Raw genomic sequence first — 18967 nt, forward strand, 5'->3', positions numbered from 1 at the left:
TGTAATCCATTTGAAACCATCCATCAATAAATTGGCTTTGATATAACCGTGGCTGTGTATCCCTTATATTCACTATAGTGGCTGAAAACATTGTTGTCAGTAACTGAACATTTCAGATTCAAATTCTAGACATGCCCCTGTGTAAATAGCCTGGTTAAAACCAGACCCTTCTCAGTCGTAACTGAGTTAGGGTCTGGGGAAGGTTCATTGACAGCTCACTTCCAAAGGGACGTCGCTCAAATGTCTCTAGGCGCAATTGGATAGACCTTAAAACCAATCAGATCGATCGTCATCTTGTAAAGCCCGCCTCAACGTTTGTGATTGGTGCCTCGATTTGGAAAGATTGGAAATGAGCTTGAATGGGCTCTTCGCCAGACTAACTTGCAGAGCAAATCTAAATTTGACGGAAGTTCGTCTGGGTTTTCCCAGGCTAGTGTGTCTGTGCTGTGTCTCTTGATGTTCGATGCAGATTTATGCCAGGCTCCAGTAGAGATCCATTTCCTGGAGAGTTTAGGTGTAGGAGTTTAGTCCAACTTGTAACTAGTGGTAGAACTCCGACTTGTACCACCTGACCACTGCAGAATCATTCGGCATTGATAGTGTTGCCATACAAACGCTCAATCATCTCCTAATCACGGCAATTATTAGGACATCCAACCCTAATCAAACACACCTGAACAAGCTAATCAAGGTCTTCCAGATTAGGCTATATTAGAAAGCTACAGGCAGGTGATTTTCATTATGGTTGGAGTTACACGGACGTCCATTTGGAAATTTAAAAACGCATTCAAAAAGCATTTTAAACTGCTTTGACAGCGTTGTTTTTTTTTTTTTTTGTGGGACTCAGCAACAGGGTTTTTCTTTGTAGGTTTGTGTTCCTCGCTGTCCGCTCCTCCTGACTCACTAATTCAGCATATCTGCCTGCAGAGTTGATTGTGAGATTGCAGGTCGAGAGGATGACCGCTCGAGTGTACTGCTCGTTTAGTGCTGTTTTATTGTGTCTGTCTGCATGTTTGAGCACAACAGACGCTGGAGTTGTAGGTGAGAAGTTCTTTTAGCTTCATTACACAGCCCGAAGAAGTGCATAAATAAAGTGCCTAACAAAATTTGACTTTAGACGAATCACAGCACATAGGCTTACAAAAATACAGTACAGACGTCAAGTGGAAGTTCAACTTTGTATGTTGGTTTAGTTTTAATAATAAGCAAAGTATAAATATGCAAACTGTCATCTGTTTTTCGTTGTACAAGTAAAACCCATATAATCACTAATATAAGCCTTTTTGTTTAATGTAAAACAAGAACATTAGTCTTATAATATGGCTACAAAATTATTAATCCGGAGTTTAAGCTTTTTGTTTTAGCAACAAAATAAGCCTACAATATAACATTGGGAGCTAATTATAACCGGTTGCTCTGCGTTGTGTATATGTAGTGTGTTTCTATATTTGTTTTGTCTTCTGAGTAGCCTATTAAAATGCTTAAAAGGAAATTAGGGTGGTCATGGGGATGGCATAAATTTTGACGATGTACACTGGTAAATTTGTATACAACATATTAACTGATGTCCATGTTTTCTATCAGCATTGCACTATTGCTCCCTCTACTTTAGTGGGGTGGGTTGTAACCGCACTCTCCGTCTCTGAAACCGATTGATGCAGATTAGTGAAAAATGGTAGATTTCTGAGTTACTTTGAATTGAAGCAGATGAATGTGTGAATATTGTAAAGTTTGAGATTCATTGCAATACCCCTGACTTGCAAAAGCTGAATCAAACTATTACAGCACTTCCTGGTCTACCCAAATTATCCTCTTGAATCCTCTTCTGTAGTGTCCGGTCAGTGTCCGGCGACGCTGACGGTCGAGCCGTCCTGTCGCGGATGCACTTCTGATAGTGACTGCTTTGGAGGACACAAATGCTGTAAATTTCCCTGTGGGCCCGTGTGTGTGCCGCCTGTTTTCAGTGAGTTTTAATTAATCATGGATTCTATACGTCTTCCAAAAACACTGAAAAAACGTTTTCACTCAGAAATTGCTAGTAATTTTCACAAATAATTGCAAAGAAAGCGCAAGCAACACATTGAACTAAACGTGAAACTATGAAGTAGATAGACTGAATATTCCGGTAAAACCTCCTACTAACATCTTATGACTACTTTCTTTTTTTTTTTCATACAGTGAATGAGACATTCATTGATGTGGTTTCTGTCATGTGTCTGTATAACAGCAAAGCCAGGAGAGTGTCCAAGCACAAATTTTGGAGCAGGACTGTGTGCCGAGCTGTGTGGCTACGACAGTGACTGTCCGAACAATGAGAAATGCTGCAGCAATGGTTGTGGACATCAGTGTATGGCTCCATTTGCAGGTATGTGTTATATTAGTGTTTGGCTCAGCTTCCTCGTTATTTCAGTTTGTCTTGTGTTCTAATAAATCGTTCTCAATGTAAAGTATTTAGCCAAATAGCATGGTTTCAAGCACAAGATGGCTTAACAAAATTAACAGAAGATTAAAACTGAGTAAAACTTGCTATTTGGTTTTTGTGCTGTATCTGAGACTGAATGCCGCTAAATGGACCGACTAATCTGTATCTCTCCAGGGAGGCCTGGAGCCGGACCCCCGAAGCCTCCAGGGAGGCCTGGAGCCGGACCCCCGAAGCCTCCAGGGAGGCCTGGAGCCGGACCCCCGAAGCCTCCAGGGAGGCCTGGAGCCGGACCCCCGAAGCCTCCAGGGAGGCCTGGAGCCGGACCCCCGAAGCCTCCAGGGAGGCCTGGAGCCGGACCCCCGAAGCCTCCAGGGAGGCCTGGAGCCGGACCCCCGATGCCTCCAGGGAGGCCTGGAGCCGGACCCCCGATGCCTCCAGGGAGGCCTGGAGCCGGACCCCCGATGCCTCCAGGGAGGCCTGGAGCCGGACCCCCGATGCCTCCAGGGAGGCCTGGAGCCGGACCCCCGATGCCTCCAGGGAGGCCTGGAGCCGGACCCCCGATGCCTCCAGGGAGGCCTGGAGCCGGACCCCCGATGCCTCCAGGGAGGCCTGGAGCCGGACCCCCGATGCCTCCAGGGAGGCCTGGAGCCGGACCCCCGATGCCTCCAGGGAGGCCTGGAGCCGGACCCCCGATGCCTCCAGGGAGGCCTGGAGCCGGACCCCCGATGCCTCCAGGGAGGCCTGGAGCCGGACCCCCGATGCCTCCAGGGAGGCCTGGAGCCGGACCCCCGATGCCTCCAGGGAGGCCTGGAGCCGGACCCCCGATGCCTCCAGGGAGGCCTGGAGCCGGACCCCCGATGCCTCCAGGGAGGCCTGGAGCCGGACCCCCGATGCCTCCAGTGTGTGCTGAAAACTGTTGCCAAACTAACCCTTATGGCCAATGTCCAGGTCATAAGTAATGTGGCTATGCATGGAGTTAACTGTGCTGATTCAACCATTGGATGTATGGTATATTTTCCCTGTTATCACCAAATAAATCTCACACTTGTAAGACTACTTTCTCTTTTATTTTTCTTTAAGTGTGATAACAAAGTTGGTGTTTTTTGTGTGCCAGCGTTAGTATGGCTCTTCTCTTACACAATGGCTCTTCTCTTACACAATGGCTCTTCTCTTACACAATGGCTCTTCTCTTACATAATGGCTCTTTGGAATGTGTGCTTTATGAATGTGTAAGTTCCCCTCCTGAAGACCCAAACACATGCAAAACGGTTTCAGAGATGCTAGCAATATTAAGCTAGCTTTGAATGCATGAGATCTTACCCTCCAAAGCCACGCCTCCTTCAAAACGCATGAATGCACAAAGCAGAGTCTACAAAGTGTCATGAGATGAAAGACTGTTAAATTGCCTCGTGTCTCAAAACGCCTAACATTACAGTGATAATGAACGTAAACATCTTACAGTGCTCTAGTTGTACCATCTGACTAATCCAGATTCATTTCGGCGTTAATGGTGTTGACATGAAAACGTATAAATCCAAGTCTGAATCTGAATGCAATGATTGGACTGACTTTTTTTTTTTGGGTCCTGAGACCTTTACAGAAGGTATGTTCATTTTACTATTTAGAACACTTTTAATATTGATTGCTATCAGGATGTGAAGAGTTTCAACCAGTATTGCCTATAGACCAATAGTCTTCTGCTGCATTCTGAAGCATTTGCTACAAAGCATAGTGGTCACATATATTGGTTGTCGTTGAACAATGTTTGATTGGTCCGTCAGAAATTGTTTTGGGATGGTATGATGTGTATACAGACAAGTACTGTATGGCCGTGCAAGCTTCAAAGAGATGAGCCTAGCTAAAGGAGGAACGCTGTCATCGTTAGGTAGTTTGGAAAAGACAGATTGGTTCAGAGATGGCACAGCTCTAGCCCGATCAAGATAACTGCAGAAGTTCTTTGATCCCAAGACAAAGATCTAAAAGGAGATCTTAAGGACCTCTGAATGACCCCAGGGTTGAAATCTCTTAAAACCACAGAGACTTTACATATCAAAATACATACAATCATCCCCAAACAATTCTTGATGGACTTCAAATCAAACACCATTAAACTGCATAATTCTATATCATGTCTACAACCAATATATGTGACTATTATGCTTTGTAGCAAATTAGCTTAAAGGAAATATAATTATGAATATTTGGATCAGTTCATAGAATTAACTTAATGTAGTAAAAATAAAATTACAATCGTTTTTAACCTGTTTGGCCCGTGAACACGGAGTGTTAATTGTTTATTAATTCTAAGAAATGTACATTTCCGGGTTATGGGAAATATCTTTCTTACTGGACCGTATTACTCCGAGAAAGTAGTCAAAATCTGCACCATTAGGGACTCCAGTATGTGAGCATGAGACATGGACAACTTTACGTGTGACATGAACAAGACTTTAAGTAGACTAAACATACTCTAACGCATGTATACATGTTTACCTAGGGAAAGAGAGCTGAAGCAGAATACAGGAAAGCAAGAAGTTATAGCATTGCTTAAAATTCAGCAGATCAGCAGCCTTGAGCAAACCATCAGTTTACTTCTAACACGCCCTTCTTTAAAATGGGTAAGGATACATAATGTATCAAATAATGCCAGACGAGTAAACTTGTAGGCGAGCAGACGCAATAACCCAAATCAAGATCAGAAGAACGTAGGTTAAACAGCTTCATTCAAGCCATCTAACTACTCTCGTCTCACTTTTCTTTCTCTTACTTTATTTGTTTTCTTTTCCGTTGAGAGTCTCGGTTCTAAGTTAAGTTTTGCTGTAAAGTTTCGGTCAACGATTTGACTGCAAAGCCCACTTCCAACTTCAAAGACTTTCCATCCAACCGCCAACACACCACGTGTTTGGGTTATATTAATGATTGATGGTTCGTTCAGGTCATGTCTTATAAGTGCAAATAATGCTAGAACCTTGGGATTTCATCAACTCATTCTTTCACTCTCTTTCTTTCTGTAACTCGTATGAATGTGTGTGAGCGTGTGTTTGTGTTAGATATCAGTTTTATCTGTTAGGGTAATCAATAAAGTCTTGTCTGTATTTTAAAGAGAAGTGTTCTTGTGTTTTGTGCTTACGAATTTAATGTCTTAAACTGCTGATCTAAGTTACCCTGCTAATAAATAGTGTTTTCACTACAGTTTGGATATTTATAATTGCTCGGCCGCCCTATGAATTAATTCATAATTCCCTTTGAGCTAAATTGACCTGTTTGACCCTTACAGCACCATATGACCAGGAAGTCAAAGCTCAAATCACAGTCTTTGTTCTACCCACTTAATTGATAGAAGTGCGAGTGTATTACATTATATAGAAAATGTGCCTATTTCTCGATAAGTGAAGTCAAACAATGCATTTACTGTAGGATCTCGAAAAAAATCTGATCGTGATTAAACCAGAAAACCTCATAATAAGTGAACAAAAACAATTTCTAAAGGTAGTTCTCCTAAACATTCCATCGCTCACACCCAGGGTGCGATTTGCAGGGGGGGATGGGTTTAAGTTACGATCCTATTTGCAGTGGCCTTAATCCAAGCACTGTTTTTCAAAATGTCACAAAGCGTTTTGTGATTGTTTTGTATGAAATATTGAAGTTTATAAATACATATTTTGGCACACCTGGCCGAGTGGCGCTACGAATTCTTCTACAATCGGATTTGAATTCTGGCATGTTAAATTAACATTCGACAAACGCAAACAAACTTTTATTTAAGTGCACTCACAATAACAATTAAATGTTGCGCTTTTGTAAAACAGAGAAAACAAACAGGGTGCGCTTTCTGCCGCCTCGGACTCCGTGAACTGGAGCGAGTCACAGAAACGAACCAAAACTCTATAGAGATCGCTAAGAAATGCGACCAACTGGGCGGCAACGTCATCAGAACACACTGAATTATGGGTATGTTTTTCTCGTTTACATGGGCTGGCATTGCAGGCTTGTGTTCTGGCATGAAAATAATGAAAAATTAGCGTGAAAAACAGAATATAATCCTACAAAATGCAGCAGGCTGGGTTGTGGTGCTTTTGCAGACAGCCTGAAGTTCTGGGAGTCTCCCGCATATTGATAGCGTCTCCCTGATGCCCGCAAATTAGTTCAAATCTCCCGGAATCTAGAGCTCGCGAGCTCCAAACCGTGTAGCGCGCGCACGGCAGAGAGGGAGAGAAGGAGAAACCTTCAGCGTATTCACAAATGTACGTGTGCGTCATGAAGTGCATGTAAGTGCACAATTCTTCCTTAATACAGATAAAGGAGGCAGAATTTCATTCAGTCTTTGTTTATTTTATTTAAAGCGATGGCTAAAAATCATTACATGTGAGAAGTAACATTTAACAATCTTTAAGTTTGCATTAAGTTGGCTGTGCAGTTATTGCAGTTTATAACACAGCAGGTAGACGGCATCTTGAACACTGCGTTCTTCCCTCCATGCAATCCGCGGATTCCCAAAATGCTTTGCGTTCACCACTGTTAATACGTCATGATGATGACACATTAGCAATCTCTATAGGCTACTTGCCTCAGTCACGATGAGAAATATGTCTATAGAAAGCTTGAGTGAACAAGTATTCTCTGATTGTGTAATCCATATGAAACCATCCATCATTAAATTATATTCACTATAGTGGCTGGAAACATTGTTGTCAGTGACTAAAAAATTCAGATTCAAATTCTAGACATGCCCCTGTGTAAATAGCCTGGTTAAAACCAGACCCTTCTCAGTCGTAACTGAGTTAGGGTCTGGAGAAAGTTCATTGACAGCTCACTTCCAAAGGGACGTCGCTCAAATGCCTCTGGGCGCAATTGGATAGACCTTAAAACCAATCAGATCGATCGTCATCTTGTAAAGCCCGCCTCAACGTTTGTGATTGCTGCCTCGATTTGGAAATAATGGAAATGAGCCTGAATGGACTCTTCGCCAGACTAACTTGCAGAGCAAATCTAAATTTGCCGGAAGTTCATCTGGGTTTTCCCAGGCTACTGTGTCTGTGCTGTGTCTCTTGATGTTCTATGCAGATTTATGCCAGCCTCCAGTAGAGATCCATTTCCTGGAGAGTTTAGGTGTAGGTAGTGATGTGAGATTTGAAGCGAGGCGTCGGATCTTGTGTCGAGCAAAAATGGGCGTGCCAGATGAAGCCGCGATTCGAGGCTTGTGTTGTTAACGTGAAAATCACGTGACTAATGACAAACGAGGCCTCGGTTTGTGTGGATACGTCATCGGTTCGGTCTGGGTGTCGTTTCCGGATAAAGGGGGTTCGAAACTCGCGCCTCCTTGTGGGTGTTGCAGGAGTAGTAGAATCAGTTGTAGTAGTGTCAGAGAGTCAGAGAGTTAGAGTTAGAGAGTTGGAGTTAGAGAGTTGTTTCATCGTCGTTATTGTGCAATATATGTGTTAGGGCTGTATATTATTACATTATATCAGGTTAGATTAGTTATAGTATATTGTTAGTATTAATTATAGTAGCTATATTATAGTATTGTTATATTAATTAGATAAGATTATTTGGATTGCTTTGGATTTTTGGATTTGGACTGGACTGCTTTTTGATTTGGATTGCCCTTTTGGAATTGTTTGCTTTTTGTGACCTCTTCCTTTTTCCTTGTAATGGAGCCAGCAAGAAAGAGGAAATCCTCCCCTGTCTGGGAGTTTTTTTAAATGGTTGCTCACAATAAGGTACAAACACAATTTGTATTATTATTGTTATTATTATTATTTTACTGTCTTTATATAATAATCCTCACTATATGGCTGTATTATATTTAATGTCTATTCATTTATGTTTCAAGGTGAAATGCTTGCTGTGCCTAAAGGAGCTGACATACAGCAATAACACGTCCTCCATGCTCAGGCATTATCGAGCACTGCACGAGCATGCACAGACTACTAACAATCCACACAGTAGTCAAAGTAATTGATAATAATCATTAAAAAAACATTATTTAAATAATGTTTTAGGCTCCTACAATACACCTTCATTTTATTTTATTATAGATTCCAAAAAAGAAATGGTGAATGAGGCCCTGGTGAACATGGTCATCAAGGACTCCCAACCCTTTTCCATTGTGGATGATGATGGATTTAGGGAGCTCCTGCATGTGTTGGATCCCACTTACGTGATCCCAACTAGAAAGGTATGTGATTAATAAAGTGGTTCATCATTATTTAAGAAGTTAAAAGTAAGAGTAACTGCATTTATTTCTAACCACAGGCTTTGAAGGTCATGGTTGATCATAAGTACAAGGAGGCTAAGGAGAAGGCAAGAGAGCAGTTGCAGAACGTTCAGGCTATAAGCCTTACCTCTGACATGTGGACATCGCTAAACATGGATGCCTACCTAGCAGTGACTTGCCATTTTATAGACAATGACAAGCTCTGCACTATTTTACTAGGTGTACAGCATTTCCCTAAGAGCCATACTGCTGAGAACTTGGCTACTGGACATATCAAGCTCATGGAGGAGTGGGGCATAAAGGATAAAGTTAAGTGCCTGGTAACTGATGCAGCAGCCAACATGATAGCATGTGTACGATCACTGAATGTTAGGCATGCGGTATGCATTGCACATGCACTAAACCTTATTGTGGGGAAATCTTTTGATGACATCAGTAGCTTCAACGACATTCGAACCAAATGTAGGAAACTTGTGACCTATTTCCGAACAAGCACTACAGCAAAAGAGAGACTGGCCCAAGTACAGGAGCAGATGGGGAGACCAGTTCTGAAAATGATAATTGAAGTGGAAACTCGCTGGAACAGCACTTACAACATGCTGGGACGTCTCTATCAGCTGAGAGAGCCAGTGGGGGCAGCCCTGGCCTCTCTAAAGACCGACATCACCCCTCCTACAGCCCTGGAGTATGAGGCAGTCCAGGATGCTTTACATGTTCTTGCCCCTTTCCGCCAGGCTACAGTAGAGCTTTCAGGAGAGAAAAGGGTGTCTGCCTCCAAAGTGATTCCTTTGATGAAGATGCTTAATCACGCTGTAACGAGTAAGCTAGAAGGCCTCAAGTCCAATCCAGCAAGGCAGCTGGGTGACAGCCTTGTACGGAGGGTCAGGGAACAAGCAGTACATTTAGAATCAATAAGTGTGATGACCATACCCACGTTATTGGATCCCAGATTCAAAAAACTGGGATTCTTAAGTCAAGGGAAACTGCAAGAAGGCATATCAAGATTAAAATCTGAATGCGCTACTGTAATCAGAAGTTCTGGTCTCCATTCTGCATTCCACCAATATATCCCCAACTCAGCTGCCAGCCTCTTCAGAAGCAGGCCAATCCACAGACAACAGTAAGTACTATATGTGTTTGTTGTGTGAATGTTCACATTAGTGATTTAGTAATGTGAACCATTGTTAATGGAGTATTTTTTCTTTGTAACTCTATTATTAGGTGACCTTTGGCATCTGCTGGATAGCACGGTTGAACAAGGTAGAAGGAGCTCAAGTGCAACAGCAGATGCTACTGTAGAAGTGGACCGATATTTATCTGAAGTGAATCTCACAAGATCTGAGGATCCACTGGTATATTGGGCTCAACATAAACATCAGTATCCTCATTTATACCATCTGGCCCTGGCATTTTTATGTTCCCCCGCATCCTCTGTTCCATGTGAAAGGATCTTTTCCAAGGCTGGAGAGGTTCTGTCCAAGAAGAGGAATCGTCTAAGCCCCAACACACTTGAAAAAATTCTGTTCCTCAATAAAAATAATTTTTAATCCTTCCTTCGTTCCTCTACGTCCCCAGTCCCATAAGCACAACACTGCACAAAAATAGTAACAGTTCAATGCACAAAATCACCAGAAACAATTCTTAACCTTTACCACCCCACACTTTTCTGTTGCACTTTACTTTATTACACTCCCTCCACCATAAGCACTGCACTCAACACAGTGTCACTTTTGTTGTTCATACTGTCACTATCCAAACCATTTATGAATAATTAATTAACTGTGTGTGTGTGTGTGTGTGTGTGTGTGTGTGTGTGTGTGTGTGTGTGTGTGTGTGTGTGTGTGTGTGTGTGTGTGTGTGTGTGTGTGTGTGTGTGAGAGAGACAGTTGTCTCTGCAGAAGTAAATTCAGACAGAGAAATATACATATTTTATTTTATACCCAGGCAATGGACAAATGTCTGCTCAGGTATTTTTATTATTGCAAATGAAAGGTTACAGACATTAACAGTGAGAAGAAAATAAATAAATAAAACAGAACAGGGGGGTATACTGACATCATAAGTCTGCTCAGGTCATTGTTTCAGAATGAATTAATTGGTCTGCTATTTCTTTGCACAGTAGCTAGGTGTCACTAGTGAGCAATGCTGAATGAAGCTTCGAGTAATGAACCTTTGGGTGAAGCAATGGTCTGTGAGGTCTCAGTGGTTCAGGAAGCCTCATTTTGCCATCACTAGGTGTAGGAGTTTAGTCCAACTTGTAACTTGTGGTAGAACTCTGACCTGTACCACCTGACCAATGCAGAATCATTCGGCATTGATAGTGTTGCCATACAAACGCTCAATCATCTCCTAATCACGGCAATTATTACGACATCCAACCCTAATCAAACACACCTGAACAAGCTAATCAAAGTCTTCAAGATTAGGCTATATTAGAAAGCTACAGGCAGGTGATTTTCATTATGGTTGGAGTTACGCGGGCCTCCAATTGGAACTTTAAAAACGCGTTCAAAAAGCTGTAACGATATGCGATATGAAACCGAAATCGCGACACTCAGATCCACGAACCTGCAGAATCGCGACACACCCCTTCCAATTCACAGCGTTATCCATACCGTCCAGATCCAATGCTACCACATCTTTAAATTACTATTAGTATTATTTGAAGTTAACTTAACATTATAAAATATGTAGACCTACACCACAAAACTAGTTGAGGATAAATTATTTAAAATTTGGGAATTCCAGCGTTATGGACATGACATTTGCAGACTTGCAGTTAACTTATATAATTATATAAATTCTCAGAAAATGCATTAATACCAAAATATTGTAACGTCTGTTTATCCATAGGCTCCTCCCAGAAAGGAGTCCAGACATTAGAAAAATATCAGTCTACACATGCGTTTTATATTTAATATTAGGGAAATCGACAGTCATGTGTGACAAAAAAAAATCTTTAACTTTTAGGAGGCAACGATTTTTTGTTGTTGTAATTCTGTGAATTACACTGCGCAAATCTAATGAAGAAGGGTTGGATCTCCACAGAACATAAAATATTCATTTTATTTTATTTTTCGTGTTCGCATTTATGAGGAAAAAATAATGTTACAGACGTGACAGTTCTCCGTTACGGACGCGACCGCTCTGAAGCGGCACTAAAAGACTGCTTTAAAACTTTCACAGACACCTTACACAGAAGACACGAAGCCTTTCTTTAAAGTGAATTTCGTTTTGTTTTAATTGTACGGACCTGAAAAATATATCTATATTGAAATGTCTACTTGTAAACAGAACAATTCAAAACGAAAGAAAACAGACTGCTCTCTGCTTATGAAATGAAATGTGCATTTCTCTCTGGTGCATTCACTACGGCGAAGATCGCGAGTCAGCATCGTCAACTTCATCTTGACTTTATTAATAAACAATCAACATGTCTCCTTGCTATATTTGACATATTCATAATCATTGCTTTTGCCGGTTCTTTGTGACAGCTTTTAGGTGCTTTATCGGCAGCGCCGCCGCCCTTACATGAACGCGTCACCACGGCATCAAAAACATGATTGCGTGATGAAAACATGAAAAATACCACATAAACATAGCCTAACTGTTTAGAAAGAAAACAGAACGAATAGCCTAATGCTCATACGTCCATCTCGCGAATGTATAGTCTTCTTCATCATGCCATCTTCACCATTAGCCGCTTTTCCACTGGCCAGCGTGAGCACAGAGGCCGAAATCATACCTCACGGCACTCCTGTAAAAAAGAAATCGCTGTACAAATATATCAGACGCTGCCATTTAGTCTTTAATTACAGACTTGGACCTCACACGCGGATATTGACTGACCACGAACAGTTAATTTAGCCTACTTGCATCTTTCATTCGTAATGTCTGGCGGTCTTGCTGGTTTTTTTGTTTGTTTGTTTGTTTTACAATTAAAACTAAAAGTCTGTTGTAACGCAAGCCTTACCGAACATGTACCGAGTAAAATATTACTGAAAATTGATTAGTAATGCCTTACACTACTGCGTTACAGCAAAACGTAATATGTTACTGTAATGCATTACTTTTGTAACGCGTTACTCCCAACACTGCTAATTCAGCACATCTTCCTGCAGAGTTGATTGTGAGATTGCAGGTCGAGAGGATGACCGCTCGAGTGTACTGCTCGTTTAGTGCCGTTTTATTGTGTCTGTCTGCATGTTTGAGCACAACAGACGCTGGAGTTGTAGGTGAGAAGTTATTTTAGCTTCATTACACAGCCCGAAGAAGTGCATAAATAAAGTGCCTAACAAAATTTGACTTTAGATGAATCTCAGCACATAGGCTTACAAAAATACAGTACAGATGTCAAGTGGAAGTTCAACTTTGTATGTTGGTTTAGTTTTAATAAGCAAAGTATAAATATGCAAACTGTCATCTGTTTTTCATTGTACAAGTAAAACCCATATAATCACTAATACAAGCCTTTTTGTTTAATGTAAAACAAGAACATTAGTCTTATAACATGGCTACAAAATTACCAATCCGGAGTTTAAACTTTTGCCTAAACTTTTTGTTTTAGCAACTAAATAAGCCTACAATATAACATGGGGAGCTAATTATAACCGGTTGCTCTGCGTTGTGTATATGTAGTGCATTTCTATATTTATGTCTTCTGAGTAGCCTATTAAAATGCTTAAAAGGAAATTAGGGTGGTCATGGGGATGGCATAAATTGACGATGTACACCGGTAAATTTGTATACAACATATTAACTGATGTCCATGTTTTCTATCAGCATTGCACTATTACTCCCTCTACTTTAGTGGGATGGGTTGTAACGGCACTCTCCGTCTCTGAAACCGATTGATGCAGATTATTGAAAAATTGTAGATTTCTAAGCTACTTTGAATTGAAGCAGATGAATGTGTGAATATTGTAAAGTTTGAGACTCATTGCAATACCCCTGACTTGCAAAAGCTGAATCAAACTATTACAGCACTTCCTGGTCTACACAAATTATCCTCTTCTGCAGTGTCCGGTCAGTGTCCGGCGACGCTGACGGTCGAGCCGTCCCGTCGCGGATGCACTTCTGATAGAGACTGCTTTGGAGGACACAAATGCTGTAAATTTCCCTGTGGCCCCGTGTGTGTGCCGCCTGTTTTCAGTGAGTTTTTATTAATGATGGATGCTACACGCCTTCCAAAAACACTGAAAAAATGTTTTGACTCAGAAATTGCTAGTAAGTTTCACAAATAATTGCAAAGAAACCGCAAGCAACACATTGAACTAAACGTGAAACTATGAAGTAGATAGACTGAATATTCCGGTAAAACCTCCTACTATCATCTTATGACAACTTTCTTTTTTTTTTCATACAGTGAATGAGACATTCATTGATGTGGTTTCTGTCATGTGTCTGTATAACAGCAAAGCCAGGAGAGTGTCCAAGCACAAATTTTGGACCATGTGTGCCGAGATGTGTTGCTATGACAGTGACTGTCCGAACAATGAGAAATGCTGCAGCAATGGTTGTGGACATCAGTGTATGGCTCCATTTGCAGGTGTGTGTTGTATTAGTGTTTGGCTCAGCTTCCTCGTTATTTCAGTTTGTCTTGTTTTCTAATAAGTCGTTCTCAATGTAAAATATTTAGCCAACTAGCATGGTTTCAAGCACAAGATGGCTTTACAAAATTAACAGAAGATTAATACGGAGTAAAACTTGCAATTTGGTTTTTGTGCTGTATCTGAGACTGAATGCCGCTAAATGGATCGACTAATCTGTATCTCTCCAGTGAAGCCTGCAGCCGAACCCCCGAAGCCTCCAGGGAGGGAACCCCCGAAGCCTCCAGGGAGGCCTGGAGCTGAACCCCCGAAGCCTCCAGGGTGGTCTGGAGCTGAACCCCCGAAGCCTCCAGGGTGGCCTGGAGCTGAACCCCCGAAGCCTCCAGGGTGGCCTGGAGCTGAACCCCTGAAGCCTCCAGGGTGGCCTGGAGCCGAACCCCCGAAGCCTCCAGGAAGGCCTGGAGCCGAACCCCCGAAGCCTCCAGGAAGGCCTGGAGCCGAACCCCCGAAGCCTCCAGGGAGCGAACCCCCGAAGCCTCCAGGGAGGCCTGGAGCCGAACCCCCGAAGCCTCCAGGGAGGCCTGGAGCCGAACCCCCGAAGCCTCCAGGGAGGCCTGGAGCCGAACCCCCGAAGCCTCCAGGGAGGCCTGGAGCCGAACCCCCGAAGCCTCCAGGGAGGCCTGGAGCCGAACCCCCGAAGCCTCCAGGGAGGCCTGGAGCCGAACCCCCGAAGCCTCCAGGGAGGCCTGGAGCCGAACCCCCAAAACAACCAGGGAGGCCTGGAGCCGAACCCCCAATGCCTCCAGGGAGGCCTGGAGCCGAACCCCCGAAGCCTTCCACTGAACTGCTTGAGCCTGAACCGGAGCCTTCCGTCGAACTGCCGGAGCCCTCCACCGAACTCCCAGAGCCGCCTGCAACTGAACCTCCGGTTAAGCCTACAGCCGAACCCCCGATGCCTCCAGGGAGGCCTGGAGCCGGACCCCCGATGCCTCCAGGGAGGCCTGGAGCCGGACCCCCGATGCCTCCAGGGAGGCCTGGAGCCGGACCCCCGATGCCTCCAGGGAGGCCTGGAGCCGGACCCCCGATGCCTCCAGGGAGGCCTGGAGCCGGACCCCCGAAGCCTCCAGGGAGGCCTGGAGCCGGACCCCCGAAGCCTCCAGTGTGTGCTGAAAACTGTCGCCAAACTAACCCTTATGGCCAATGTTCAGGTCATAAGTAATGTGGCTATGCATGCAGGTAACTGTGCTGATTTAACCATTGGATGTATGGTATATTTTCCCTGTTATCACCAAATAAATCTCACACTTGTAAGACTACTTTCTCTTTTATATTTCTTTAAGTGTGATAACAAAGTTGGTGTTTTTTGTGTGCCAGCGTTAGTTTGGCTGTTCTCTCACATAATGGCTGTTCTCTCACATAATGGCTGTTCTCTCACATAATGGCTGTTCTCTCACATAATGGCTGTTCTCTCACATAATGGCTGTTCTCTCACATAATGGCTGTTCTCTCACATAATGGCTGTTCTCTCACATAATGGCTCATTGGAATTCCTGCTTTAGGAATGTGTAAGTTCCCCTCCTGAAGACCCAAACACATTCAAAACGGTTTCAGAGAGGCTAGCAATATTAAGCTAGCTTTGAATGCATCCAAAGCCATGCCTCCTTCAAAACGCATGAATGCACAAAGCAGAGTCTACAAAGTGTCATGAGATGAAAGACTGTTAAATTGCCTCATGTCTCAAAACGCATAACATTACAGTGATAATGAACGTAAACATCTTACAGTGCTCTAGTTGCACCATCTGACTAATCCAGATTCATTTCGGCGTTAATGGTGTTGACATGAAAACGAATAAATCCAAATCTGAATACGAATGCAACGATTGGACTGACTTTTTTTTTTTTTTTTTGGGTCCTGAGACCTTTACAGAAGGTATGTTCATTTTACCATTTAGAACACTTCTAATATTGATTGCTATCAGGATATGAAGAGTTTCAACCAGTATTGCCTATAGACCAATAGTCTTCTGCTGCATTCTGAAGCATTTGCTACAAAGTATAGTGGTCACATATATTGGTTGTCGTTGAACAATGTTCGATTGGTCCGTCAGAAATTGTTTTGGGATGGTATGATATGTGCATACAGACAAGTACTTTATGGCCGTGCAAGCTTCAAAGAGATTAGCCTAGCTAAAGGAGGAACGCTCTCAACGTTAGGCAAAATCTGCACGATTAGGGACTCCAGTATGTGAGCATGAAACATGGACAACTTTACGTGTGACATGAACAAGACTTTAAGTAGACTAAACATACTCTAACGTACACATACATGCATGCATACATGTTTACCTAGGGAAAGAGAGCTGAAGCAGAATACAGGAAAGCAAGAAGTTATAGCATTGCTTAAAATTCAGCAGATTATTAGACTTGAGCAAACCATCAGTTTAGTTCTAACACGCCCTTCTTTAAAATGGGTAAGGATACATAATGTATCAAATAATGAGACTTAAGTTTGATACTTGCATGCCTTGCCCTTTTGAATTAAACTGTCCTGATGCAGTTTGTTGAGGGCTCCAGTTGATCTTTGCTGATGTTGTCTTGATGAGAGAGAACCAGTAGGGGTCAGAGGATCTTTGGTGAATGGAAGTCAAGGCCTAGCCTGGCACAAGGTTGGGGGTCCTTAGAAGACTTCTAGTTCAGCATCGTCTTCACAGTCGGTACTGAAATTTAAAAAATGTGACGCTTTGAGCACTGTTGAGCAGAATCATAAACACCTCTGATTGGCCATTGTGTTCATGAGCTCATCGGATATGTCTACGATTGGCTACAATGATCAACGCACCGGAGCGTTTGAGAGCACACCAACTTGGTATCCAAGTCGGTACTTTTGACAACACTAGTTTATACATTTCTCAAGTGGTTATATATAGAATATATAGGATTAAAAGGGTTTATTTCTCCTTCTCAGCAAGAACACACAACTCTCTGCAAATTCCTTCTGGGTCATATTTGTCTTATCAGATAATAGGAATCATGTCTAAACTGTACTCTCTGTACTCTCTGCTAGAGTTGGAAAGAGATCACAGAGATAACGCAAGACTAAATTACGACGGGAGCAGAAATAACAGCCACCTCTAATCTAAAGGCAGTGTCTAATTGGTCAGAACTCATCCAGGAGGCTGGACAAACATTTGAGTTTAAAATCTTAGGACACGAACAAAGCATTAGAGTAGCCATGACATTTTAGACCAGCCAGACGAGTAAACTTGTAGGCGAGCAGACGCAATAACCCAAATCAAGATCAGAAGAACATAGGTTAAACAGCTTCATTCAAGCCATCGAACGTGAACATTCAAGCTCGTCTCACTTTTCTTTCTCTTACTTAGTTTGTTTTCTGTTCCATTGAGAGTCTCGGTTCTAAGTTAAGTTTTGCTGTAAAGTTTCGGTCAACGATTTGACTGCAAAGCCCGCTTCCAACTTCAAAGACTTTCCATCCAACCGCCAACACACCACGTGTTTGGGTTAAATTAATGATTGATGGTTCGTTCAGGTCATGTCTTATAAGTGCATATAATGCTAGAACCTTGGGATTTCATCAACTCATTCTTTCACTCTCTTTCTTTCTGTAACTCGTATGAATGTGTGTGAGCATGTGTTTGTGTTAGATATCAGTTTGATCTGTTAGGGTAATCAATAAAAACTTGTCTGTATTTTAAAGAGAAGTGTTCTTGTGTTATGTGCTTACGAATTTAATGTCTTAAACTGCTGATCTAAGTTACCTTGCTAATAAATAGTGTTTTCACTATAGTTTGTATATTTATAATTGCTCGGCCGCCCTATGAATTAATTAATAATTCCCTTCGAGCTAAATTGACCTGTTTGACCCTTACAGCACCATATGACTAGGACGTCAAAGCTCAAATCACAGTCTTTGTTCTACCCACTTAATTGATAGAAGTGCGAGTGTATTACATTATATAAAATGTGCCAATTTCTCGATAAGTGAAGTCAAACAATGCATTTACTGTAGGATCTAGAAAAAAATCTGATCGTGATTAAACCGGAAAACCTCATAATTAGTGAACAAAAACAATTTCTAAAGGTAGTTCTCCTAAACATTCCATCGCTCACACCCAGGGTGCGATTTGCAGGGGGGGATGGGTTTAAGTTACGATCCTATTTGCAGTGGCCTTAATCCAAGCACAGATTTTCAAAATGTCACAAAGCGTTTTGTGATTGTTTTGTATGAAATATTAAAGTTTATAAATACATATTTTGGCACACCTGGCCGAGTGGCGCTACGAATTCTTCTACTATCGGATTTTAATTCTGGCATGTTAAATTAACATTCGACAAACGCAAACAAACTTTTATTTAAGTGCACTCACAATAACAATTAAATGTTGCGCTTTTGTAAAACAGAGAAAACAAACAGGGTGCGCTTTCTGCCGCCTCGGTCTCCGTGAACTGGAGCGAGTCACAGAAACGAACCAAAACTCTATAGAGATCGCTAAGAAATGCGACCAACTGGGCGGCAACGTCATCAGAACACACTGAATTATGGGTATGTTTTTCTCGTTTACATGGGCTGGCATTGCAGGCTTGTGTTCTGGCATGAAAATAATGAAAAATTAGCGTGAAAAACAGAATATAATCCTACAAAATGCAGCAGGCTGGGTTGTGGTGCTTTTGCAGACAGCCTGAAGTTCTGGGAGTCTCCCGCATATTGATAGCGGCTCCCTGATGCCCGCAAATTAGTTCAAATCTCCCGGAATCTAGA

The 18967-nt window shown here is 42.4% G+C and overlaps 1 protein-coding gene across 1 annotated transcript in view; it reads left to right on the forward strand.

Annotated features, from left to right (window-relative positions):
- Positions 1 to 17877, forward strand: part of LOC143738592 (uncharacterized) — a 37964-nt gene extending 20087 nt beyond the window's left edge. Inside the window, exons 7-16 of the mRNA XM_077230581.1 lie at positions 898 to 1041; positions 1832 to 1963; positions 2228 to 2365; positions 7487 to 7545; positions 8256 to 8376; positions 8461 to 8600; positions 8678 to 9520; positions 14022 to 14187; positions 14419 to 14608; positions 17853 to 17877. Coding sequence (XP_077086696.1) covers positions 898 to 1041; positions 1832 to 1963; positions 2228 to 2365; positions 7487 to 7545; positions 8256 to 8376; positions 8461 to 8600; positions 8678 to 9520; positions 14022 to 14187; positions 14419 to 14608; positions 17853 to 17877 — 1958 coding nt within the window. The remainder of the gene's footprint in view (positions 1 to 897; positions 1042 to 1831; positions 1964 to 2227; positions 2366 to 7486; positions 7546 to 8255; positions 8377 to 8460; positions 8601 to 8677; positions 9521 to 14021; positions 14188 to 14418; positions 14609 to 17852) is intronic.
- The last annotated feature ends 1090 nt before the right edge of the window (positions 17878 to 18967 follow it).

This window comes from Siphateles boraxobius, unplaced genomic scaffold, assembly GCF_051911475.1.
Source record: "Siphateles boraxobius isolate OS27281-9 unplaced genomic scaffold, OSU_SipBor_1 15, whole genome shotgun sequence".
Lineage (NCBI taxonomy): Eukaryota > Metazoa > Chordata > Actinopteri > Cypriniformes > Leuciscidae > Siphateles > Siphateles boraxobius.